Here is a 26,725-nt window from a genome sequence, read left to right as displayed (position 1 = left end):
AATGCAGTAGGTTCCCCCATAGTAAAGTACGTAATATTTGAGGACCTGTCACAGTGATCCAGATGGGACGGTACTGCAGCTGTATTTGTGTGTTTATAGTCATATCTTAGGAGGTCTGTTTTCACTTATTAATTTTTACTGCTGTTTTTTAATTTACACCTTGGTGACATATTTGTGCTGAGTTGTAGACATTAAATAAAAAATAATAAATCTGCATACGCTTTGACGTCAAACATGGCCTGGATGTATTTTCACATCAGCTGGAAGGATATACAAAAGTTTAGGAGAAATATTTACCCATTTAAGAAATGTTCCTCTTTTGATAACAGCCCAAATGAAAAATCACAACAGTACAATATTGCCTTACTATCCCAACAAGAACACAAAAGCAGATACAATCACTTTTCAACACATACACACATTGCCTATTCCCTTGAAGGTTAGACACACAGACTTGAATAACAGGTGAATCAGAAGGAGAAATCATTTACGACTTAGTTTTCCATCTATTGCCAAAAGCACACTGGCCTCCAATGTTCCGTTCCTCTTTCAACAATACAGGTTATTGCTCTAACAGGTAAACACAGTAAACATTGCATTGTATCCGAGATAGCCCATGTAGCTAATAGGCAGTCTTGGTATTGGCAAGTTCAGTGTCGTTATTGATCTATTAGCCTTACGCTGTGTTAAATTGAGCCTGTCTGGTTGAATGAGTCCTTGGTTACGGCCTGGGACGACGGTTTATGAGGACTGCACGGCACATGTGGCTGCATGCTTGACGTCTGATGGATTTCTACAATGTAGAACCAGCTATGACAATGTTAATATATTCCAAGTGACAGATGATTTGTATTTGTATGGATTGACATTGTTTAATTGTTAGTTACTCTTAGTAATAATGAAGGGATATCAGAAGAATCAGCAATACAAGCCTCAGAGGGAATACAGACCACTATAAGCAAGGTGTTTTTTATCGACTGCGAATGCTCTGGACAGCGTTCAAGTCTTTTTGTGTCCATATTGTCTGTGACAGCAGCAAGAGTCATTCTGAGTTGGTTAGTCGGGCCACCTGCTCCCTTGTGGTGAAATCTGTGTTAAACCAAGCAGGATAGGAGCTGTACATAAATGAAGTTATAAGAGAGACACGATTTTTTTATATGTGAAAGAAGATTTCAGAAAAGGCAGACTTTTGTCGTGAAATTTACAGTAACAGTGGAGTACTTATTTGAAAATCTCATGTTGCGTTGCTGGAGAAATTTGACCATCACTGGGATATTATTATTGGAAAAGAGTTGACAGTGATAAAAAGAAATATCGAAGTGGAAGCAGTTTTAAATTATTGTCTTTTATTCTATACGTCAAAAACCAATTTAGTTTTGTCATCTTACATCAAAAAGTCTACTTAAAAGTCACATTCAATTCTCTTGTAAGGAAACGCACTCAAACACAGTTTTGAATAGAAAACTGAGTTCTCAAGCACCAGAACAATAGAAAACTGCGAATCGACTTACCTTGACAAGGTTTTATCATTAGTGGAAGGTAGTGTGAAGAACGCCTACATTAAATAGGTTATTGTTTAAAGAAGCGGACTTAAAGTGTTGACTGTAAAGATTTCTGTCAAGACCGGTGCTACGCTACCATATGCTGGAATGAACAACAAAAATACCAAGAAGAAAAGCCTCTCTGCATTATATAGTTTTCAGACATTTTAATATCATTGTATGTGCTCAGGGCATTTGAAGAAATACCACAGCAAAGCAGATCTTGATAATTCATGGCTGAGATTCTAGGATTTGAGGGAATTTTTTAATCTCAGAGTGCAAACACATCAAACCAGGGAGTCTAAAAGAGCTTTTATCTCAGGGAGACCAACGTTGAAAGCAGTTATATTGTGTCTAAACTGATTGAAGGAAATAGGAATTATGACAATGCTGTCATGTAAAATGGCACAGATTTGAGTGCGATATTGTCCTTGGTGATAACAAACAGTCAACCAGGAAATAATTATCATTAGTGTAATCTGCTGATTGGTTTTGGATAGCAACACCAGTGCTAACATGGCCATCCCAGGGGGGAACTTGAAAAAATCTGAATTAGAAAAGGTAAGATTTGAATGTCAGCATGGTCTCCTTTGCCTGTCAAGCAGTTCCTCGTGGAAAATTATTTTTTGCTGAATCATTGAACTTTTGAAATTAAGTGACATATTCTGAACAACTAGGACCTGAAAGTTGTGTTTGTTTTAGTGATGTGTAAAAAGTAGCTTTGCTCATAACAGTTGAGAACTATAATTGATATGTTGATGCTGAAATAAGTATTGTTAACAATAAGTTGTTTTTTTGAATCTGTGAAAAAATTTGTTGTTACTTTGTTACTGTGCTTTATGCAGAATAAGATTAGAAAAAAATGTTCAGAAAACACACCATAAAACGTGTATGGTTGCCCCTTTTCACGAGTGGATGCTAAATTATCTGTATGCACTTGTTTACATTGGTAACCTTCTGTTTAAAGTTAATGGGGGATGTTCAGATTTTTTTGGTCCCAGTATTCAATGTTTGCTTGAAATAATATGATATAATATATGAAATTGAATTATTGATTCCCTCCACAAAGTGGCACTTTTCTCCTCTTGTTCCCAATCAATACAACCATATAATTACAAAATGGCAGAGTTGGATATGCTCAGTTATGAAGACTAGTACCTTGTCATGTGAGGAAAAAAGACGTCTGCTTATCGACAAAGTTTTATTGTGGCTACAAAGGCACTGTAGCATTGATCAACTTGAGAGGAAATTAAAGAAGATTGATCTAATGTTAACCATTTTCATCCTTTCTATACGATTAAAGTTTTCATAATTACCTTTTTATTTCAAGATATTGGATTTGACGGAACATGCTGTTTATTTTGTCTTTTGATAATGTTTTGTGTTTTGAAAATTTTGCTACTTTTTCCAACAACATATTGTTTTTATTGCTGGTAACTTAAATTAGCTGTGCATCTGTTACTGTAGAGAGTTTTTGATACGACTCTGAAAGAGTTATAGATAAATTGCAGAAATTAAAATTTTGAACCAAATCAATCATGGATGTTGGGCTAAAAATAGACATATTTTACATTTTAAAACCAAAGTGGTGAATATTTAGCATTTAACTAAATATTTATAAACCTAGAGTAAGCCCAGTTTGAAAAAAAAGTTCTATCGACCTTTCACCCATCATGATTGGTCCATGTGCCAATGTTTTAGTCATGATCTCTTCAGGTATCATGGGAGTTTTATAGTACATTGTAGCTGTTTTATTTCGAATCTTGATTTGATAACAATATGATCACATCTCCTTGGAAATCACAGTAATGGGAAGGTATGGTTACATATAATCTCATTAATGTACCAGTACAGAAATATAAATTGAAATTGAAATAATGCGTACTCTGTGTAGTGCTTAGTTCATTTTGAACTTACTCCCACTAGAGGTCGCCAATGTCACTAGCAGTGACACTGTTTAATCTCCTTGAGTCTCTGGTGTCAGCGGTCATTTTGATTGGACGGGATGATTGAGGATTGATTGCGGAGAGATGAGGGCAAACAGGGGATTAGATTGTTTAATGACGACTAAAGTGATTGCCAAGTTACAGCAGCCCAAACTTCTGCTGACTGAGTTTATGTGATCCAGATATGTAGTCGGGGATTTACTCGATAAGGCTAATTAGCGTGTCCGTTGAGGAATAATGTGCAGTAGTTTCCGAGGATTGTGGGATATTTGTTTATGACTGGCGATATCTCTAGTTGTGAGGCTTGTTTTTAAATGTTGGAGATTACAGCCTGGGAAGTGTTTGTGAAAAGTGTCACATCATTAGAACTTTTGTGGAATTCATACCAGAGCACTAGGATCTTCCGTGGGATTTGACATTTTGCCATTTTCAAGCTGAAATTAGAGATTTAAAAGAGAAACCTATAAGAAGCAGTTTGGAAGCAAATTCATTACTCTCTATGTTTTCCGGATTGGGATGGAATTTCATTTCTAGAGTAAAAGAAGTAATTTTGAATTGTGGACTTATTGAGAAACAAGATCATTGCTTTTTAGCTAGTCCATGCAAAGAAGAAGGGAAGTTTTAAAAGTTGAGAGGTTTTCTCTTTAAAGATGATAAGGAATTTAAGACCTTTTACAGTCATCTAAAATTTGCAGAATCAGAATGATATCTTCATCTGTGATAACCAAACGGGAAATTTCTGAATACAAAGTAAGTCTTTTGATATATTTGACAATTATGTATACTCTTATAATTTTTTATTGGTTATATCAAGTGATGTGCTAAGAACATCTCAGAAATGAAAAATTAGGGTTAATCTCCATAGTTGCTTAAATTGTGTTTACTTATAAATTTTAAAAATCACAATATCTGTAAACTGCATTTTATTCTTACAGTTGTACCTTGTATTTCACTTTTATTATGGTTATTACATTACTCCCAAAATGGGATCCCTTTTGATTCCTTATTTTGAAAAACATCAGTTGTGTCCCCAGAAAGTGTTCCAGAAGACAGATACATAATTGCGCCTCCAAATACAACTCGAGGTGTGAGTATTCATTTCGACATTTCATTTGACGCGCTTATCAGCAGTAATAGTGAGCGGAATATGGCTACACTGACTCCCATTCAGGATCCTTTATTCCCCTATCACACATCTAATAACCATTTCTTTTGAACTCCTTGTCACAAGTGTCAATTTACGAGTAAGCTCCTTATTAATTTCCGTTCTCACTTTGAAGCTAAAGCTGCAATTTTGACACTTCAAGTAGAGATTAACTTTCTCAATTCACGTCCCTATAAACATCGGCAATTGATTTTTTCAATCTTGGTAACCAGGATTAAGTGCGTGACAACAATAGTTGTTTCTAACATGAAAAGCAGATTAATCTAATATAAATTGGTCGTCCACTCAGAAGGGTGATATATACAATCTCGTTATCACTTGACTCAGTGAGCCGAGGGGCAGAGTTGAAGTGTAATGTGTTGACCGTTCACGCTGTTCCTCGTACCCTTATAACCTCAACAATACTTAATGTGACGTTAAATGCTCCGGGTACTAATTTATTCTTAGAAGGGCATTACATAGGCTCCATTATAAGTCATATGGGCTAGTCATTGAATTTTTCATCAGCTGTTTTGTATACTGTACTTCAATGTGTGGCTTACATGTTGTTATTCATCCTCTTTTTATCAAACAGTTAGATTTATTATTATTATTATTATTATTGTTATTTTAACAATACGAAAGTTATATAATGAGGCAGGGCATATGAATTTAAAACAAAAATAAAGTTAGGGGGTTTGTTTTATTTAAGAATACATTCTTCAGATTGGTAAATGGGTCTTCCCCCTGTCACTTGTAAAGCTTAGTTCTGGTAAAATATTTATTTAGTACCTGATGAAGTAAATAGGAGTAATATCAGTCTTTATGTCTTTATGTCTCTCCTTCATTTTTGATTAGATTTTAATTTATTCAGATACAGTACAGTCTTTAGGATGTTATAGTAAGGAATTACCTGTGAGTTGTAAAACATAATTGGAAGTGATTTATCCATTAAAGAATTAATTAACACTGCAAATTGACGTAGCTCCCTTTAGACTTTGGTGTCTAGCATATACATGTTATACTTGGAGATACGTGTATCATTGTGAAAGTGCTCTAGGTTCTGATTTAGAGGAGGTTTTCATGGACTCTAAGCAGAGAAAATCTTCCTCTGTGATATGTGTTACTTCTTTTCAGGTGAGAGAAATGACTTATGTTTATTTATTTATTTATTTATTTATTTATTTACATAACATACTGTGTCAATATGATCCAGTGTGAAACTGTTTATTTTACTTTTCACTGTTGTAGTTGAGTTTAGAGGAAAAATAGTTGTAGGGTAGTAATAAAAAACTATGTGGAAGATAAGCCATGTCATACATATACTAATAACATGGTTTCCAGGTCTACTGACAGCAGAGAGAAAACGAGGACACTCACAGAAGGCAGCTACATACCACTAGCCCATCTTACAACACATTTTCTTCATTTCATCTCAGTCCTGCCATACAGTTCAAGGCTCCATGATATTCTCCATTAATTAACAGTACTTTCTGTCACTTCCACAAAACCAATCAAATTAACAATCTATATAGAACATTTCTCTCTCACCATTACAGCAAAGACTAAAGGAGGAGCGCGAGGCAAGGCGAGCCAAGCTAGATGACCGCCATTACTACATGCTGGTCACTGTGGCTGACCGCCTGGGACTTGAGAGGAATGAGGTGGAGGACGCCATTCTGGAGGGGAAACAGGTTAGTTAACCGCTAGATTTATTTATTTTTTTTTTTTTTCAGAAAAATATTTTTTGGCATTGACAGATTATTTTTCATGTTATTATAAGTATTATACTAAATCAAGATGATATATTGATTAATACATTGATTATTGCCATTTGCTTATCAGTTCATTTGGAAAGCTCAGAGAAAAAAAAAGTTAATTTCAACCAAGAAAGGTGTCAATAGTTGACTGATGAAAAAAGGTTGAACTTTCTCCTCAACCTTTTCAATATTTTTTTTTCCATTTCCAGATTGAAATGATGGATGACTTCTTCTGTGCAGACGGCACAAATCATCTGACATTTTTCTACCAAGAACCCGACCTTGAAAAAGATGGAGGTAAGAACAGAACAAAAATGTGTAACAATTTCTTGACAGTTTTATTTTCAGGATTTTCAGGATAAAATTAAGCACATATCTTGGGTGAAGGTTTCTATCTACCACACATTAGTCACATTCACATCATTGTCTGATATGAAAGACGTAGATCCCAAAATGGCGGTGGTGGTACTAGTACATGGCTCCCTCTGGTGGCTAGTTATGCTAGTTAAATACTATCGTTAGTATTTCGCAGTGTCCGTAACGCTTACTTTTTTCAGGCTAAATGCCCAGTATTTTTTAATCCAGGGGACAACATCAGGTTGTTTTGGGTATAGGACAATTTGAATTAGAATTGCATCACGATAGCAATGATTGCTGAAACTGAATTTAGTAAGCAGTTAAAAACTTATCCTCATGCAATCTGTGAAAAATATAGCCATTAGTGATGAGGAAGAATGCAGAAAAAATATAGAAACATAACAATATAGCAGAAAGAAAAGTACTAGTATGATTTCATTTGATTTTTTGTGTTTTTGAAAGAAATTGCAGTCAAAGGAAGTAAAAGTGAGAAACAGTTTTTTCAGATGTTGGATAGTTAATCAAAAGCCGAGGGCAAGTTTACTCAAAGGGATTGTCCCCCACCTTTAACAGTGCTCAATACCCAATCTCCATTTTAATTAAAAATTCAAGGAGCTTATAGTCCGAAGAGCAAACATTGATAGTGGCAACAAGGATTAACTTGTTCTACAGTACACTCTAGCCCTGCACTGATAACTGGGTTTTAGTTTAACTCAGTTATTTCATGTTTTTAAGGGTTTGATTTTGTTGGTACTGAATGGACTAAGATGTTTTTTGAAGCTTTAGCAATTGGCTTTTTCTCAAGAGCACTTGCTTCCACACAGTCTTCAAGTCTCTGTCTGCAGCCTTAAATTTTTTGGGTGAAGGTGGGCAAAAAAAAAGTGACAAGTTGCTTAGGGGCAAGTGGTTCTATTTAAATTTATATTTAATGTTCAGAATGGAGAAGATTCATCATTGTGTTTTCAACCACGGATGATTTCAAGATAAAAATCTATCTTTGTATTCAACATTTGGTCACTTTTTTGAAATATTAACCACACATTAATGAGCTTTTGAGGGCACAGTATTTATTTATTTATGAAATAACATAAATTGCATGATTTGTGTTTAATTGCTTAGTTTTGAGTTTTGCATGCATCTTTTCTACTTTGCCTTTTTGGTTAAGGGTGCGAATTATTCCTTTGCACATGTTTATTTTTAGTACATTTAAAAAAGCAGTTTGTTTGATAACATTTAACAGTGAATTTGCATGCATTGTTTGAATACTGACGTTTTAGAGTTGAACATTTACGTTTATTTTTTCTGTCTTCTCTTCCTGCAAGTGACTGTGGATTTTCAGCTACCAAAAGAGGAATCTCGGCGCAAGTCAGGCGCAAGTAGGCCAAGAATCAATATTTCCTTGCTTGCATTTTCTTCACTGTTAAACTAACATAAATTAGAATTATTATATAACCATTTTTTCAATTTGTAGGATTGAGATGTTTGAAGCATCTGTATTATTTCTTATTCAGTTAAATGTTTCTGTAAATTCTGTGCTTGTAGCTGTGGAAGCTGACTATAAACCCTCTATATAAATATTTAATCAGCTTTTGAAATTTTCCTGAAAATATCTAAAAATTTATCTCTTTAGTGACTGGGTTTGTTTTGCTTTTAAGCATATGCAAAATGCTAACATCTGATACTAAATAATTGTATGTACCAGTATTACACAGTATTATAACAAAATTATGTTCAGAGATGTTATCAAACACATTACATTGCATACTTAGTGTTCATTTTCTTGATATCTTAACTTTTCTTCATTTTACCAAGTTTTATCTATGCTTTGCTTTTAAAGCCATGCTTCCTCCTTACCTTAATTCACGTGAACTGGCTTCAGCCAATAGCTGTCCTGATTTTTTTCAGTGCTGACCTGCCATGGCGACTCTGTTCTTAAAGCACTGGTCAAATAAACATCTGTTTACCATTTTAGATAGAATTACTGTTCTTTTGAAGGGGATGTTTCTGTTTTATTATGAATACTAGTAGATCCTCTATTAGTTTGTAACTATGTATTAAAATCTAATCTGTTTTGTTAATGTACATGTGTTTGCCACCTTGTGGGAACATAGATGGGAGGTTTGGTATCTTGTCACTCTTACTTTGTGTGACAAACTTCCAAATATACAGCAAATGGTTCATTTACATGTATGTCTGTTTTAGAAGAATCTAAGATTGGGATAATAATACAGTATGTCTAGATATTTGGTAAAAACTCGGGTAAAAAATATGCAGGGTTTTTTTTTTTGTTTTTTTGCTATATATTTATATAAAGTAATGAAGTGCTGATATTATTTCATAGTCACAGATTGTTGTAGAATTGTTTAAATCAAAATGTTTCAAAATTTAAAACTAGCATGTGAGTATACATCAGCTTCAGTCTTTGCTGTGACATAATGAATTTATAGAATTAACCGAAAGGTCAATCCCATCAAAAAAAATTATTATTATTATTATTATTATTATTATAATTATTATAACAGTTGACCACATGCGGTTGGGCCCCCCAGGGCAGCCGACCAAGAAGGCGTCCAAACCCAAGGTGTTTGTGGCAGACGCTAAGAGCACCCCTTTACATGGTACCTGTCTGTTCTTCATCAGAGTGGACCCTAAGAAGGCCATTACAGAGGCCAACATTGTACAGGTGGGCTGAAGGAAATAAACAAGGACAGGCCTGTAGCCTCTTCTTTTTTCTTTTTTTTTTTTGTGAATTATGGGAGAAATATATTAACCTGATTTTTACTGAAAGTAAAAGGCATTGATTAATAATGTTTGATTCTTTTTCTGTCAGAAGGTCATTGTGTGTCCCTTTATTGCAATAGAAAGTTATAAGAATCATTATGTTTTATTCTTTTTCTTTTAAGAACTCAGTTCCAAACAGAAAATTCATAAAACATTTGACTCTTTTCTTCCAGGAGGTCAACTTCACAGTCATGGAGACCAATGGTCAGTCCAACGGCTGTGGTCTGCTCTCGGCCATTGAGTACCTTCTGACCACCATCTTTATCCCGGTGTTGAAGCGTCTGGAGAAAGGCTGGGGGCAGCTGGAGGGCAAGACTGGAGACATGGTCAAGGCAGACTTCATGAACCATCTGGACTCGTTTGTATCTGTACTAGCAGGTAATTATTGCATTTTATGAGCCATCTGGACTTGCTTGTATCTGTACTAGCAGGTAATTATCATTGCAGCATTTGTTTGTATTTGGGATTAATTTGTATTTTGTGAACTATCTGATCTTATTTGTATCTGTAGTGGCTGGTAATTAAGATATTTTTATGACTTATTATTGAACAGATCCATAAAAACGAATTACCAATTATAAAACCAGCTGATTATTTTTAATAGATACATAAAATCCAACCTTGACTTCTATCCCCAGGAGCCCAGGAGAGTCTTGAAGACAAAGTGAACCTTACTCCCTGTGAGAAGTATGACCTGTCCAAGATCCAGTCCCCAGCAGAGTTTCAGGCCATTGCTAACAGCACAGAGGCTTTAGAGGGGATAGAAGAGACCATAGCTGTCTGGATAAAGCAGATAGAACAGGTGAGGGCTCAGGGGGTGTTAAAGGGGGGGGAGTATTGGTAACAGCACTTGGGTTTTGGAGGGAGGGGACTGCAACTTTTTGGGGTAAATAGATGGAAATAGTATACTTTTTAAAAAAATAACAATCTTTATGGGTATGTTGTGATTTTTTTTACTTTTTTGTGCAAGAGCTTGCTAATATCTAAAATCAAAAGCTTGCTGTACATTTTTGATGACACATGACATAGTATAATTGTTAAGATCAACTCTTCACCTGGTATTTTCACCCAAGTTAAGAATAATTTTAAATCCTTGGATACCATGTTTTATTTACCATGCTTAAAAGTATATTTTCTTTTCAAATCATATATTCATTAAAGATTCATTATATCTTTTTTCCTCCATCTGTAGGTACTGGCTGAGAGTGAACAGATGAGGAAGGAGGCAGACGACATTGGTCCCAGGGCCGAACTAGACCACTGGAAGAAGAGAATGTCCAAGTTTAACTATCTGCTGGACCAGATCAAGGGGCCAGAGGTCAAGGCCGTCCTGGGAGTGCTGCAGGCTGCCAAGTCTAAGACCATTAAGGTACCGATGTCATGTTTACTTGTCTTACACATTTTCTCTGATTGAAGTGCCCTGTATCTTAAAGCCAGTGATTTGATTATTTAGAATGTCACTTGTTACTGAAATAAAAGATGTTAAGAGGTGACCCTGTTTTAGCAGCTGGAAATAAGTATCTCAATTTAAAGGTCAGCTTCTCAAGTAAATGTTTTCTTCTTTTTTCCCAATTTTTCATTTTCGGATGGATTGCTTAGTTACTTTACTGTAATTAAAAGATCCTTTTGCATATTTTTTTTATATTTGACTGAAAGACACTGATTTGAATTTAAATCTTGGGTTAAATAAAGTTCCGTTTTGTTAAAGTGACCATCTCTTGTGGTTTTTCCAGACATGGCAAGAGTTAGATCGCAGAATAACAGATGCTGCCAATGAGGCCAAAGATAACGTCAAGTATCTGTACACCCTGGACAAGTTCTGTGACCCCCTCTATAACAGTGATCCTGTGAGTAGATGTTATTTATTAATTTATTAATTTTTTTATTAATTTTTTTTTTTATTTTTAGCTCTTAATTCCTTATTTTTTATGCATTTTCAAAAAAAAAAAAAGGTACAACTACATTCTTACAAAAATTACAGTTCAGCAAGTACAGTGAAATAAAGGCATTTATAGAACAACATTGAGCAATTCAGTGATATGAAAACATATCAAAACAATCATTCATAAACTTTCATCAAATACATTTTTCATAGAAATATTTCCCTCTCTGTCTCTAGGTTGGAATGTTGGAGGCCATCCCAGGTCTGATCAATGCTATTCGTATGGTTCACAGTATATCCAGGTATTACAACACCTCTGAGAGAATGACCTCCCTCTTTGTCAAGGTGAGATGCCAAAAATAGTGCTTTTTCTGTGAAAAAAATAGAATATTGGCAGTATAATTGAGGTTTTGTCAGTTTTAAGATGAAATGAGTAAAATCCATAAATACCTTTTTGAGTTAGGCTGTTAATTCACAAACCAACAAAGGAAAAGCAATCTCCTGAGCAGGAGTAATTATACATACCAGTTGCTATTATGCAAATTATTTTTTTCTTTCAGTGCACAAATCAAATGATCACTGCCTGTAAGGGATACATCACGTGCGGGGGTATTGAGACCATATGGATGCAGGCCACGGATGAAGTCCTCAAGAAGCTCCAGGATTGTATCAAACTGAATGATGAGTACCAGCGCTGCTTTCAGCGCACAAAGCAGAAGTTGGAGACCATGCCAAACGAGAGACAGTTCGAGTTCTCCGAGATGTACATCTTTGGGAAGTTTGACACGTTTACGCGGAGGTTGAAGAAGATTACGGAGATGTTTAACACCATGGAGATGTACTCTCACTTGGCGGAGTCCAAGATTGAAGGTGAGGCACGCAGATCATTATGGGACAGATGTGCCAGGTTAACTTTAGGATAAATTTAATTTAAAAATTTTAATCATTTCAGTTGAATTTATGAATCATTTTAGCCAAATCATAGTATCAAACCAAATTATGGAGGAATTTTTTCGAAAAAGAATTGTTTTTCTTCTGCCAAATAAGAAGACAACTGAAAGGTAACACTCAATGGAATTTTCACTTCTTGCTTTAAGAGAACTTCTCACAAGATAACACTTGTACATGGCTGATGACCTTAACAGTCCTAAAATATATTTTCACTAATGAAACAACCCATTTTTCTCCAATTTTTTGTTCAGGTATGGAAATCATGGCCAACAAGTTCAGTGTGATTGTGACCTCCTTGAAGAAGAAGCCATACGACTACCTGGACCAGAGAAAGATGGACTTTGACCAGGACTTTGAAGATTTCAAGAGACAAATTCAAGAACTTCATGTGAGTTTTTATTTAACTGGACATGTGGTACTTAAAAATTATTCTTCAAGTTTTAATTTTTTACATGAGCAGCATCCTTTTTGTTCTATTTAAGGCATCAGTTAATCAATTATAGCTATAAATCATAGTAACATAGTTCCCTTTTACGAGTAGTCTTGCTAGTGTTGAATAGTTTGATTTCCACAGGTAATGTTATAAAGTTAGATAAATAAATTAAATGGCTGAAATCAGCAAGTTTATTCGTCATTTTTAAAATGATTTTCATATTTTTTTCTATATTTCAGAGCGGTATCATCATGTTCATGGACCAACGTTTTGAGAAGATAACCAGCACTGCGAGAGCTTTGTGGATGCTGAGGAGATTTGAGCGCCTAAATCTCCCAAATCTGGGAATTCCTGAGAAATATGCCAAGATTCTCAACAAATACGGCAGAGATATTGAAAGTGTTTCAAAATCCTACCAGAGAGATAAGACAGAGCCTCCTATTGGTAGAGATCTCCCACCAATTGCAGGTATGGATACATGCTATTAATTACAAATTTATTGAATGGAAAAATGTAATTTTATCAGATGCTTTGTATTCTTTGTACCTTGCCAAGCATTTACGTTCTGCAAACAAAAATTCTCCTACTATACTGAAAAATAACTGTATGTTGCATGTTCTGACACTTAAACTGATATACATGTGAATAGTTATAACCTTAACTTAAAGACACATCTATAAAACAATGTTTTTCAGAATACAGACTTGTCCCTAACATTCATTTTTTTATAATTCATACAATCATGAGTAATAACATAAATTATTTATTCATTGAAGGTAAAAAAAAAAAACAATTAAGACTTTACAAATCATGATAATGAATAAGTACAAATAATGACAATTCAGTTGTATAAAACTGCTGCCATCTTCTCCAGGTAAGATAGCGTGGGCGCGTCAGTTGTATCGTAGGATCCAGGAACCAATGGAGGTGTTCCAGCAGCACCCCACCATCCTGCAGGGTCCCGAGGCCAAGAGAATCATCAAAAACTTCAACAAACTGGCCAAGGTTCTCCTGGAGTATGAAGTGCTTTATCACAGGGGCTGGATTAGACAGGTGAGTGGGACATAAAGAACTTAATAAAGGCATTCTAGTCAAATTAACTGAAAGGATATAAATGAAAGGATAGTGCAATTTTGTGTCATTGGTTTCTGTTATTTATCTTTAGGTGAGAATTAAATGTTTTATTTCCATTTTTGCTTTTTTGAGATATTGGCAGTTGCGGTGTGCAGTGCTTCCCCCTTGATGAGCTTAAGCACAATTCTGTAAATCCTGTTGTCAAAAATAAAACACATAGGAGACAGAAAAAGTTATGAGCTTGCCAAAAGTGAAGAGAACAGGGAGGGAATTTTATTCTATCCCAGTAACATGTTTATTAAGCTACATGTAGTACTAGTTGGGTCATAGTCATTGTATAAAACACAACTACCAAAATAAATCTGAAATGAATATTTTTAATTATCCAATCAGGTTGAGGCAGCCAAGTCTGGTCTCCAAGCCTCCCTCATTGTACGTCACCCAGAGACCCAAGAGCTCTACGTGAACTTTGACCCCCAAATTATCACCCTAATCAGAGAGACGGAGTGCATGGTACGCCTGGGACTGGAGATCCCTCCTGCTGCCAAAAATCTGCGCGCCAAGCAGGAGCAGTTCAAAGAGAATTACAACATGCTCACTGTAAGTTTTCATATACACGTAAAAACTTTTCATTTTATTTCTGCACAGTTTGTATTTCTTTAAAACAATATATTTTAATATATAAAATTACAGGTAACTTTTTATGTTACAATTTATATGTATTTGTGCCTAAAGTGTAAAATCTTTCAGACAATTTTTTTCTGACAAATGCAAATTAAAAAAGTTAATGTGGATAAAATTGTGTGCTTTGTATGACAAAAATCTCAGTGAAATTTGCCATTTAAAAAATTTTATTTTTAAATAACTTGTATCTTACTGTTTATTTAGCTGATGCTGGCAGAGAACAAGCGTGTTCGAGATAAAATCCCTGCGTCGTTTGAGCCCCTGATGACCCCCCACACCAACAAAGTGGACGATGTGATTGAGCCTGGTCTGACCACTCTAACCTGGACATCCATGAACATTGATTGTAAGACCTGGTCATCTTTACACAGAATATTGAATTTATTTCTTTTTTTTTAAATTCATTTTATTATTTTCATATATCCTCCATATTGTGTAGTATATAAATGCATTAAACAAGTAACATGACAGCAGAATGTAAAGGTTGATTGATATTTGGCTTGTAAAGGCTGCTTTTATTAATGCCAAATCCAAATGAAAATTATCACAAAATTTCGCCTTAATTTTTATTAAGAGTGAATTATTAGATAATTGGGTATCTTTTCACAACTTTGAGATGTAATTAAAGAAATGTAATTAAGACCTGAGAACTCATCAGGTAATTCTCTTTATTTCTAGTATTTGTCAAAGATGTCTACGCAGCCCTGGAAGAGCTGGAGCTCCTGATAGACCGCGCAAATGATCTCACAGAGTTCCGAATTGACGCCATCTTGCACGAGATGAGCACCACGACTCTCTGCGAGTTTCCTGATGAAGTACCGTGGACTGTGGATGAATTCATGCAAAGAACACAGGTGTGTGTGTTTGTATTACTATAGTGTTTCTGTTGGTGTTTATGTATGGGTGTGCATATATGTTCCATTGTTAGTCAGTTTTTCATAAATTTTTTCATCTGCATTATTTTTTTCAAAAATTTTGGAATGTTGTAAAATAATTCTAAAAATAACAATAAAAAATAATAATAAAGAGTACCATGTAAAGCATTTGTATAAGAAAAAAACGAAGTTTGGTTCTTAATCATAATTAGTCACACATATAAGGTAATATTATTTTCTTCAGCAACTGTGCAGTGCTGGTGCCCTCACTCTCAATTCTAAGAGCATCAACGTGGAAGATGCGGCCAACGAACTCATCAACATGTTGTGCGACTTCGGCCCTGAGGAGTCAGAGGCTGAGCCAGAGGAGGATGAGGATAAAGATGAGAATGGTGAGATTTATGTTTACCTGTCCACAGCCAGTAGAGATTATAAGTGTCATTGCTTCTGTTGATATAATTATGATTCTTATTAATAGTTTGATTATAAGTAGTAATATGGATTTTATTGTGGATACTACTTGACTGTTGTTCTTGTTATATTTTGTTATTTATCTTTAATCACTTTTCCTATTTTATTTATTTATTTATTTATTTATTTATTTATTTATTTATTTATTTATTTATATTTATTTGTTTATTTATTTATTATTGCTTGTACTACAGGTGAGAAGGGCAGTAGAGCAGGCAGCCCCACTCCGTCCAGGTCCTCCCAGACAGGAAGTCGCCAGGGCTCCCAGCGTCCCATTTCCCAGGGTGCCAAAAAACACAGGAACAAGAAGAAGGAGATGCGTGAATCCATGGAGGAGACGGCCATGGAGCTCCTGAGCCATTTCAACCATCGCAACCTGGACTCCCTTCTGAAGGTGACGAGAAACACCCTGGAGTCACTGAGGAAGAGAATTATTTCATCATCTACTGTGTCTTATATTGGTAAGTGATACTAAGGTGTATAAATGTTGATGAAATATCTCAAAATTATTTTTTCCACTATTAGACTGTTAGTTATCAAGTGGTATAGACATTTTAGGACATATTTTCATGATCCCTGCATTTGTTGGCAGAAACATACAGTTGTGCACACACTAAGAAAGCACTTATAACTTTGATGAAATATCATGATGTTATTATCCTAAATTATATGAATGTAGAATTTAACACAATCCTTGATTTTTATATGAATATAGAATTTAGTATATTATCACAATAATACATTATGATCATCAACATATTCTGTAGGGTTTTATTTAATTTCTCATTTCAGATTTGGGTGACAGCACCAAGAGTCGTCCTTTCTTCAAGACAGATGCAGTTCTGGCTATTCCCAACATCGTGATGCAGCCAGCTCTGGACGAGGTCCAACAAACAGTCAACAAGGTGGCCTTAACCATCCTAAGTGTTTCTAAGGGCGTCGCCCAGTGGAGCAAAGAACGTCGGAAGACGGTCAAGAAAACGGAGCGTTCCGGGTCGTTCTCAGAGCACCATAACGACCGCAGATCAAGCATAGGGAGCATTGCCGCGTCCGAGGTGTCACATGTGGGAGCTGGTGGGCGACGAGGTAGCCGTGGTCGGCTGGAAGCAGGGGAGAGCATGACCAGTTTGACCGTTCAACAGCAGCCTAAGAACTACTACAAGCAGGTGTCTGAGAACAAAGAAGTAGCCAAGATGGTGGGCCTGCTCCAGACATCCATTAACTCCACCAAGAAGGTACTGTCTTTATTTGATTATCTTTATTTTTGTATATGTATTATTTTTCAAATTTTTATAATGATTTACTAATATAAAATTCAATTTTTCATTTTTTAATTATTTTATAGTAATAATTTTTAATATCATTGCATAAATGACATATATAAAACATTAAATTTTTACTAGTTTGTTTATTTCTTTAATGGCTTAATTAACACATAAGATAATAACAGGCAATTATAAATATATATATTTTTATGTGCATAAAATTAATGAAAGAGGTAAAAAAAAGAAACTATGTTAAAAAAAATTTTATCCTGGTGTATTAAAGAGAAAGAAAATAAATCTAAAAATCTGTTCTTATCCCCAGGAAATCACCACTGCCCTGGACACCTTCAAGCACTACCATGTGATCTGGGAGAAAGACATGGAGGAAGACCTGAAAGAATTTATGAAACAGGAGCCAAAACTGTCTGAGTTTGAGGCAAAGATCTTACATTACAATGAGCTGGAAGCCATGGTGAATGCTGAGCCAGACTTCTATGATGTGGGCGCCATTGCTCTGTACACTGGTAAGTCAGCAAGAAATGGACTGTAGGGGGCAGCACAGTTTTCAGTGAAGAGGATCTGTTGTATTTTGATAATTGAGTGTTTCTATTTTGCATGGAATGAAAAGAATGTTGTAATTGTAAAAATAATTATTTTCAATATATGCATTTAGTGATACGATAGCCATTTGATATCTCAGTTACTCAAAACATCAGCCAATTACTTCTGGCTTGGCCTGTCTGAAAAAATGGAAAAATAAGTTTATTTAAAAAATAACTTTAAATAATTTTGAAACATTCAAATTAACTTGTTATTTTGTACTGTTTTGTGATTTTATATGTATATGAATATAATTCCAATGTATCTAATGTTTAGAAAAACTCAAGCTTGGTCTGACCACTGAGACCAAGGCCTGGAGGATACACTATGGCAAGGCCTGCAACCACAAGTATGCCACAGAAATGCAGGAGATCTTCGACTTCATTGAGGAAACCACCAAGAGGCTGAGCCGACCAATCAAAGACCTGGATGATATCCGCTTTGTCATGGCGGGACTGAAAGAGATTCGCGAGAAGGAAATCAGACTTGATATGAATATCGGGCCCATTGAGGTAAGTTGTTGCATTTGTTTATAGATTTGTAGTATTTGAATGTGAAAAAAGTACTTGTATTATGATGATAAAAGAAGAAACTCATTTTTAAAGTGTGACTTAATGTCAGTCATGTGGTCAGGGCTCTTTGATGAAGAGTCAAATCGTCTTACCTCAAGGTAAAAAAAATATGGAAATGATGAACTTTTTAACTGTTTGAATGTAGATTAAATTTTTTTTAGTCTGTAGAAAGATGTTAAGAGCATTTTTTTTTTTAAATCAAACTTTTTTCACTTTTATCAGGGTATTTAAGGTTGTATTTCAGTACAACTGTCTTAGTATTGATTGATTTGTATTTAAAATTTTCATTTTGTATGTTTTATTTTTTCCTAACATCCCTGATCTCTGTATACAGGAGTCCTACGCAATGCTCGTAAAACATGAACTCCCAGTAGAGCGTGAGGAGATGGAGCGTGTGGACACACTTCGCTACTCGTGGGAGCGCATGAACGCACAGGCCGTGGAGATGTCTCACTATCTTGTCAAGATTCAACCAGACTTCCGTAGTGAACTTATTGACAATGTTCAGGTCTTTGCTGAGGACTGTAAGGACTTCTATGGGGACTATGCCACTGTAAGTCATGGTTTTTAAGGGAAAAGTTTAAAGACATATATATGTAAAGAGTAAAAGATTTATGGTTTATTTGATGACTTGCTTCTAATATAATAATATATTTAATAATATATTTATTTAAAGTCTAAAATCCATAAAATATGTTCTGTAGACTTTACAAACTAAAAACCTAAAACACAGTAAGATGAATTGAATTAATAAAATTATGACTTAATAGTCTGAGTTAAGATAATGATGCCCAGTTAATATTTCCGAGTTATAAAATGTTCTTTAATAAAATTTGTGAAAAAGGTATGTTTTTAAAGCTTTTTTAAAATCCTTCACTGAGCTAATGCTTCTCAAGTCTAGAGGTAATTTATTCCACTCATGTGGTGCTGCGTACTGGAATGATTTTTCGCCAAAAGATTTTAGTCTTGCGTTCTGTGGTTTTAGTAATAATTGATCCTTAGATCTTAAGGTACGGTTTGGTGTGTAATGAGATACAAGATCACAAATAAAATCTGGTGCAAGTCCGTAAAAAGCCGCATGAGCATGAGTTAAAAGTTTGAATAAGATCCGGGCGTTTACAGGTAGCCAGTGAAGTTGTTTTAATATCGGTGTCATGTGATTCTCCATAGAAGTTCGGGTAAGAAGACGTGCTGATATATTTTGAATGCGTTGGACTTTCTTTGTTCTTTCTATGCCGCATCCATAAAGCAAGGAGTTACAGTAATCAAGCCTTGATGTTACTAGGGCATGAATGACCGTGGCAGTGGCAGAATCTGTTAAATTATTTCGTAGGGAACTGATGTTTCTTATGTGATACAAACAAGATTTTTTCACGTTGGCTATCTGCTTGTCCATGTTTAAAGTAGTATCAAAATACACCCCCAGATTTTTTGCATGAGGAGAAACCCCAACTATTGCAGATCCAATTTGTAGAGATAGTCCTTCAGCTAAGTGTTTTGAGTGTGGTTGAGTGATGACCATGAATTCGGTTTTTTCATCATTTAATTTTAGTTTACTTTTGATCATCCATTCTCGCAAATCTGAAATGGCATAGGTCATTCTAGTTATTGCATCTCCAGGCTTAAGAATATCACAGTTAAGGTACAACTGGGTGTCGTCTGCATATATGTGATAGCCAACTTGATGATGTCGTAGTATAGCACCCAAGGGTAGTGTGTACATGCAAAATTTAATCGGTCCAAGAACGCTGCCCTGTGGAACACCAAAAATCATCTGCTCAAGATCTGAAAGTACACCGTTGATGGATATCTGCTGTGTTCTACCAGTAAGATAAGACCGTAGGAGAGACAACGCCTTGTCCTTAATTCCAGCTGATTTCTCGAAGAATGATAGAAGAGTGTCATGGTCAACTGTATCAAATGCTGCTGAAAGATCTAATAGCACCAGTAAGACTGCAGAATGATTGTCAACACCAGTCAGAAGGTCATTTTTTATTCTCAGAAGAGCAAGCTCAGTGTTATGTTTTGCTTTATAAGCCGATTGCATTTGTTCCACCAAGTTATTCTGTTTTAGATGGTCAAACAGCCTCGTTGCCATGACTCTTTCAACCACCTTTGACAAGAAAGAAAGATTACTCACAGGTCTATAGTGATTAAAGACATTATGATCCAAATTATTCTTTTTCAGAAGAGGTTTGATTACTGCACTTTTGAATGAGTCTGGAAATATTCCCTCTTTAAAGCATAAGTTCACCAGTTCTGTGATAGGATTTATGACAGTTGGTAGAATCTGGGTCAGCAATGTTGTTGGGATGGGGTCTAAAGAACATGATGTCTTTTTTGAACTCGTAATGATTTTTGAGACTTCGGTTACAGTTGTCACACTGAACGCGGAGAGAGTGGATACTGGCCTCGGTAGAAGTTCGGTTATAGGTGGATGTGATGGACTTGATACTGTACAGACTGCCATATAAGTTGGACTTTCTTGTACATCAAATAATTTTATTTCTTGGATATAGACAAGTTGGATTTATATGATATTTGTGAATTTCCCACCTTTAAAGTTCATTCAGTTATTAAATAGAGATTTCAGTACTTTAAAATAAAAAAATACAGAGCAAAACCTGGTTCTTATATACCAAACTCCACAGTGTTTCAGTACTGCTAACAATGGATGCCTGACACATTTTTGGTCCAGATTCAGACTAGATGTAGACATCCTCACATTTTCCCTTTTCCAATATTTTGTATTCAAATTAATTAACGACATTATTATCAACCAGGCTGGCCCCATGGTGGCAGGAGTACCCCCCAGAGAGGCGTCAGAGAGGCTGCTGATTTTCCAGAACCGCTTTGACACCCTGTTCCGCAAGTACACCACGTACACGGGTGGTGAGGAACTTTTTGGTCTCCCTGTCACACCTTATCCAGAACTCTTACAGGTATGTCTTTAAGGTACTAAATGGTGTTCGAGATCAACTTAATTAAAGTGTAACAAGGATCCTGTGATTGCAAAATGAAAAATTTGTCTTGACCAGTTGTTTTAAACTAAAATAGATATGGAATTTTATTAAATCTCACACTGGAAGTTTAAAGATCACAAAGGTCTAGTGATTAGGTTAGTGATTTTTTATTTTAATAGGTTATTGGAAGTAACATTGTCGATCAAGACTAATAATTTTTCAAATTGACTGAAATTGATGTTGGTGACTCTAATTAGGTATGTAAAATGTAGATCATGCTTTAAGCAACATCTGTTTTAAAAAATCTTTTATTTTCCATTCTAGATCAAAAAGGAGCTGAATCTGCTCCAGAAGTTGTATGGCCTGTACAATGCTGTTATAGAAACAGTCAATAGTTACTATGACATTCTGTGGCAGGAGGTGAACATTGAGAAAATCAACACAGAGTTACTAGACTTTCAGAACAAGTAAGACCACTGGGGTGATGATACTGCAGGGTGGGACAGAATGTGCCTGAAAATATCAGGCTGGGATTTCTATGGCTCTGTTTGAAACATTTGATAAAAAGATATTTATAAAAATCCTCTTTTGTTTCTGATTATACATAATCCTGTACTTCTGTAGTACTGGACTTTCAGAACAAGTAAGATGAAGGGGATGATGATAGTACAGGGTGGGGCAGAAAACACCTCATCATTCATGTCAACATGGGGTTGCAACATGCTCTGTTCTGTAATTAATACTTACCTTGTTTACTTTCAGATGCCGCAAGCTGCCGCGAGCACTAAAAGAATGGCCAGCTTTTGAAGACCTGCGTAAGACTATTGATGACTTTAACGAGATGGTTCCGCTACTGGAGTTGATGACAAACAAAGCAATGAAGCCACGTCATTGGCAGAGAATGGCGGAGCTGACAGGACATGTGTTTGATGTGGAGAACGAGAACTTTACTCTAAGGAACATCCTGGAGGCTCCCCTGCTGAAGTACAAGGAAGAGATTGAGGTAGGTCTAAGGTTGGAGGTCTTAATGTTGTGTTAGATGGAACAGAATTGCTTGTGGACCTTAAATGTAAATTATTATATATGTTACTTTGTCATTAAATAGAACTGATCTGTAGTATTCTTCGCCAAAGCAATTGTCAAGTGTATTTGATATCGAACTGGTTTTAAAAAATTGGATTTTTTAAAGATACTACACTCTTACACTGGAACAGTTTTTGGTTCTTTTAGATCAGTGCTCAATTTTTCATAGATAGAAATTTGTCAGACCCAATGTATACAACTGATATTTAATTTATTTGAATATTTTCCCATCCAGGATATCTGTATCTCGGCTGTGAAGGAGAAGGATATCGAGGCCAAACTGAAACAGGTCATCGCAGAATGGAATAGCCATGATTTCCATTTCGGTAACTTCAAGAACCGCGGGGAACTCCTGCTGCGTGGTGATAACACCAGTGAGATTGTGGCGCTGATGGAGGATTCTTTGATGATTCTGAGTTCGTTGCTTAGCAACAGGTAGGTGAATAGGATAAATTTGAAGGGTGTCTATTGCCAGATAATTATAACTATTATAACCATTTCACAAACAGTTTCTTCCAAGGAATAAATATAAATGCCAGATGTGAAAAATTTTAAGGTGGTTTCAAATTTTCAGGGAAAAAAGGTATTAGTTTGTTAGTTTTTAGAAATTTACAGGACAAAATTCCATCTCCAATTTATTTAAAGAATTTGATTATTTCTCAATTCTCTCAGATACAACGCCCCCTTTAAGAAGCAGATCCAGACTTGGGTACAGAACCTGTCTAACTCCACGGAGATCATTGAGAACTGGATGACAGTACAGAACCTGTGGGTATACCTGGAGGCCGTCTTTGTGGGAGGTGACATCGCTAAACAGCTGCCACAGGTGGGTACCAGATACCAGTGTCATAAAGAAACTGAAGATTCAAATTTGATCTAGCTTTGACGTATGATAAATAAGCAAGTGTAGTAACCCATTATCGGAAAGGAGCTGTTGGCTAAACTGCCCCCCCCCCCAATTTCTTTATTTTAACAATACATTGTGCAATATTTCATTCTAGTGGACTACAACTGTCTATAGAGAGAAAGACATTGTATCAACCTATAATGAAGAAAAATAATGAATTTCAGTAGTGATTATTTAATCTAGTATTTGATGAATGAATTGATCCAAAATTATTAAACTTCGAACAGGTTCTACATATTTTTAGTTTTAGTATCAATGTGAAAGTAGTTCAATATAAAATCAAGATGTTTGTAATCTTGAGTTTTCTAACTCTGAAGGATGTTACCACCAGTTAATCAAAATGTTTATTTTTATCCTTAACATCCCAGGAAGCCAAGAGGTTCTCCAATATTGATAAGTCCTGGATACGCATCATGCAGCGTGCCCACGAGACCCCCAACGTGATCCAGTGCTGTGTTGGTGATGAGACCCTGATGCAGCTACTGCCACATCTGCTGGAACAGCTGGAACTTTGCCAGAAATCTCTCACTGGGTAGGTGAATTAATTTTTTGAAAGGAAAAAAAGCTTGAAACATTTTCTTATTATTCTTATTCTTTTTTTTTTTTTAATTTTTGAAAATTGCAGTCAAACATGGATAATATTTTTTAAAAATTATATGAGACAGTGTGCCTACAGAAAATAGTTCTATGTCAAACTAAGATTGTTGATCATTTTTAGAAACATTTTAAACATGAGTAAAATATGAAAATGTATAACAAGCTTGCATAAACAATAAAATATACGTTACTAATGATAAATGCCACTTTCTAGCTATCTCGAGAAGAAACGTCTGCTTTTCCCACGTTTCTTCTTCGTGTCGGATCCTGCCCTACTGGAGATCTTGGGTCAGGCCAGCGACCCACACACCATCCAGGCCCATCTCCTCAGTGTGTTTGATAACACCAAACTTGTCAAGTTCCACGAGAAGAATTACGACCAGATTTTGTCCATCGTGTCTTCAGAGGGAGAAACAGTTGATGTAAGTGGGTGGGAAAGTGACATTTATCTGAGAAATATTCACAGTGTGTTTTGAACCTCATAAGTAAATTTTGATTGATATAGATAATAAATTTCCATACCCCGATATGTTTGATTATATAATAACAGTACATGAAATAATGGTGTATTAATATAATATAATATCTAGCAAATAGAGTGATTTATATTGAAATAAGTATGAAGAAATTCAGTTAGGTAAAACTTTCGATGTTAGAAAATGTAGTCCAAAAAAGATCTGTGCCATGAGATAATTTTTTTTTTTCAATATTGTTTGAAGCTACTTAAAAGTGTGATCTGACTACATCACATGGCATAAACCTGGTCTTGTTAACTAGTGCTCTGCCACTGTCATATATTCTCACTCCTTCCTTCAGCTTGAGAAGCCAGTGAAGGCAGAAGGTAATGTAGAGGTCTGGCTAATGGCGCTGATGTTGATGGCACAGAAATCCCTCCATGGTGTCATCAGGACTGCCGCCATGGCAATACAGGACAGCGGCTTTAACCTGCTGGAGTTCCTGAACATGTTCCCTGCACAGGTGAGTTGTACTGAACAAATAAATAATTGAATGAATGAAAGGAATAGATGAATGTATTGACTTTGTCTGCCAATAGTGGTAAAGAAAATCATCAGTATACGTTAAGCATTTCACTCTTAGAAAAGTTTTTACATCAGCACTGGAATAAAATGGGAGAAAATTCACATGATTTCATACACATATAACAATAGAATGGGAGTAGAATGGGACAAGGGTAGTAAATGGAAATTCTCACATGTACGCATGCAGGCATGCACACTCCTCCTGATATTTTGGATAACAACTGCGTGTTTGATGGCAACACCTTCTTTTACAGGTTGGTCTCCTGGGTATTCAGCTGATTTGGACAAGAGATGCTGACGAGGCACTGAAGAATGCCAAATACGACAAGAAAGTCATGGCAGGCACCAACCAGGCCTTCCTGGAGCTGCTGAACCTGCTGATTGCACAGACGACACGGGAGTTGACTAAAGTGGAGAGGACAAAGTTCGAGACCCTTATCACCATCCACGTACATCAGAGAGACATTTTTGATGACTTGGTAGGTTGCTATGGTCATATTGATTATTGTTTATAAATATAGATAAATTATTGAGAGATTCTTGTAATGATGTGTTGAGTTGAAAAACCTGAGGTATGTGATAACATTCCTTTTAGCTTTAAAGCTAGATAATTATACCTAATTTATAAAAAAAATATTGGGGCTATATTTATCGAAAAATTTCATTTTCTGCAGTGTCGTATGCACATCAAGTCCCCCCAGGACTTCGAGTGGCTGAAGCAGACGCGTTTCTACTTCATTGAGGACCAAGACAAGACCCTGATCTCCATTACTGATGTGGACTTCATCTACCAGAATGAATTCTTGGGGTGTACAGAGAGACTTGTCATCACTCCACTGACTGATAGGTTAGTATGTCACGCTGGCAAAATTTGCTATCTCAGAATGTGAATGACGAAGTGAAACTTCGTAAACTGGTAAAAATTTCTAAATTTTAAAGTATTTGTGTGCTCTTAATGGTACTATGTTTTGCAAAAAGATATTGGCAAATAAATGTGCATTTTTTTCTACTGAAAAGATCTTACTTCACTTGTTGACCTTCCACTTTCACATGTTGACCTTGTTGACCTTCCACTCACTCTCTCCGCCCCTATATCTCTTCCAGATGTTACATCACCCTGGCTCAGGCCCTGGGGATGTCCATGGGGGGTGCTCCAGCTGGTCCAGCTGGGACAGGGAAGACGGAGACCACCAAAGATATGGGCAGATGTCTGGGGAAATATGTGGTTGTCTTCAACTGCTCAGATCAGATGGACTTCAGAGGATTAGGACGTATCTACAAAGGTGAGACTGGAATTTAAACCAGTGAGACACAGTAAGCAGTGTCTTGTACTATTTTTACATTTTTTTAGATTTCAGTAAATGCATATTTTTGATACAAGTAATTTTACAAAGGCAGTAAGTACAAAATTACTCACAAATAAGTATATGTTAATAGAAAATTGAATGATGTCCTCGTGACTGTTTCAAGGATAATGATAACCTTCAAGTCAGAATAATTTTATTTCATTTCTAATTTAACTGTCTTATTTCTAACTCAGGTTTGGCTCAGTCTGGCTCCTGGGGTTGTTTTGACGAGTTCAACAGAATTGAGCTGCCCGTCCTGTCGGTGGCTGCTCAGCAGATCGCCATTGTACTGACATGTAAGAAGGAGAGGAAGAAGAACTTCATCTTCACTGACGGCGACAATGTGGACATGAACCCTGAGTTTGGAATCTTCTTGACCATGGTGGGTTGCTAGAAATAGAAGATAATGGTGATATTTATTTATTTATTTATTTATTTATTTATTTATTTATT

The 26,725-nt window shown here is 35.8% G+C and overlaps 1 protein-coding gene across 5 annotated transcripts in view; it reads left to right on the top strand.

Moving 5' to 3' along the window:
• The window catches only part of LOC106169088 (dynein axonemal heavy chain 5), a 60,828-nt gene that overhangs the window by 11,967 nt on the left and 22,136 nt on the right, over window positions 1-26,725 (top strand). For 3 of the 5 annotated variants that reach the window (XM_087010972.1, XM_087010973.1, XM_087010974.1), the window contains exons 2-35: window positions 6,191-6,325; window positions 6,601-6,688; window positions 8,071-8,124; window positions 9,271-9,431; window positions 9,703-9,907; window positions 10,168-10,331; window positions 10,722-10,898; window positions 11,263-11,376; window positions 11,649-11,756; window positions 11,972-12,281; window positions 12,614-12,750; window positions 13,035-13,263; window positions 13,670-13,848; window positions 14,263-14,469; window positions 14,758-14,899; window positions 15,232-15,407; window positions 15,673-15,820; window positions 16,094-16,360; window positions 16,692-17,134; window positions 17,487-17,688; window positions 18,041-18,276; window positions 18,671-18,889; window positions 21,120-21,278; window positions 21,624-21,766; window positions 22,062-22,302; window positions 22,618-22,817; window positions 23,055-23,208; window positions 23,658-23,821; window positions 24,101-24,308; window positions 24,703-24,864; window positions 25,181-25,405; window positions 25,601-25,773; window positions 26,031-26,209; window positions 26,467-26,654. In XM_087010972.1, coding sequence (XP_086867098.1) covers window positions 6,191-6,325; window positions 6,601-6,688; window positions 8,071-8,124; window positions 9,271-9,431; window positions 9,703-9,907; window positions 10,168-10,331; window positions 10,722-10,898; window positions 11,263-11,376; window positions 11,649-11,756; window positions 11,972-12,281; window positions 12,614-12,750; window positions 13,035-13,263; window positions 13,670-13,848; window positions 14,263-14,469; window positions 14,758-14,899; window positions 15,232-15,407; window positions 15,673-15,820; window positions 16,094-16,360; window positions 16,692-17,134; window positions 17,487-17,688; window positions 18,041-18,276; window positions 18,671-18,889; window positions 21,120-21,278; window positions 21,624-21,766; window positions 22,062-22,302; window positions 22,618-22,817; window positions 23,055-23,208; window positions 23,658-23,821; window positions 24,101-24,308; window positions 24,703-24,864; window positions 25,181-25,405; window positions 25,601-25,773; window positions 26,031-26,209; window positions 26,467-26,654 — 6,297 coding nt within the window. Of the gene's footprint in view, window positions 1-767; window positions 2,103-6,190; window positions 6,326-6,600; window positions 6,689-8,070; window positions 8,125-9,270; window positions 9,432-9,702; window positions 9,908-10,167; window positions 10,332-10,721; window positions 10,899-11,262; window positions 11,377-11,648; window positions 11,757-11,971; window positions 12,282-12,613; window positions 12,751-13,034; window positions 13,264-13,669; window positions 13,849-14,262; window positions 14,470-14,757; window positions 14,900-15,231; window positions 15,408-15,672; window positions 15,821-16,093; window positions 16,361-16,691; window positions 17,135-17,486; window positions 17,689-18,040; window positions 18,277-18,670; window positions 18,890-21,119; window positions 21,279-21,623; window positions 21,767-22,061; window positions 22,303-22,617; window positions 22,818-23,054; window positions 23,209-23,657; window positions 23,822-24,100; window positions 24,309-24,702; window positions 24,865-25,180; window positions 25,406-25,600; window positions 25,774-26,030; window positions 26,210-26,466; window positions 26,655-26,725 lie in introns of those variants that run through there. The other 2 variants (XM_087010976.1, XM_087010975.1) reach the window with 2 other exon arrangements.

This window comes from Lingula anatina, chromosome 4, assembly GCF_051362555.1.
Source record: "Lingula anatina isolate TDL-2025a chromosome 4, LinAna3.0, whole genome shotgun sequence".
Lineage (NCBI taxonomy): Eukaryota > Metazoa > Brachiopoda > Lingulata > Lingulida > Lingulidae > Lingula > Lingula anatina.
The sequence above is the reverse complement of the archived record's forward strand: the minus strand, read 5'-3'. Positions and strand labels throughout refer to the sequence as shown.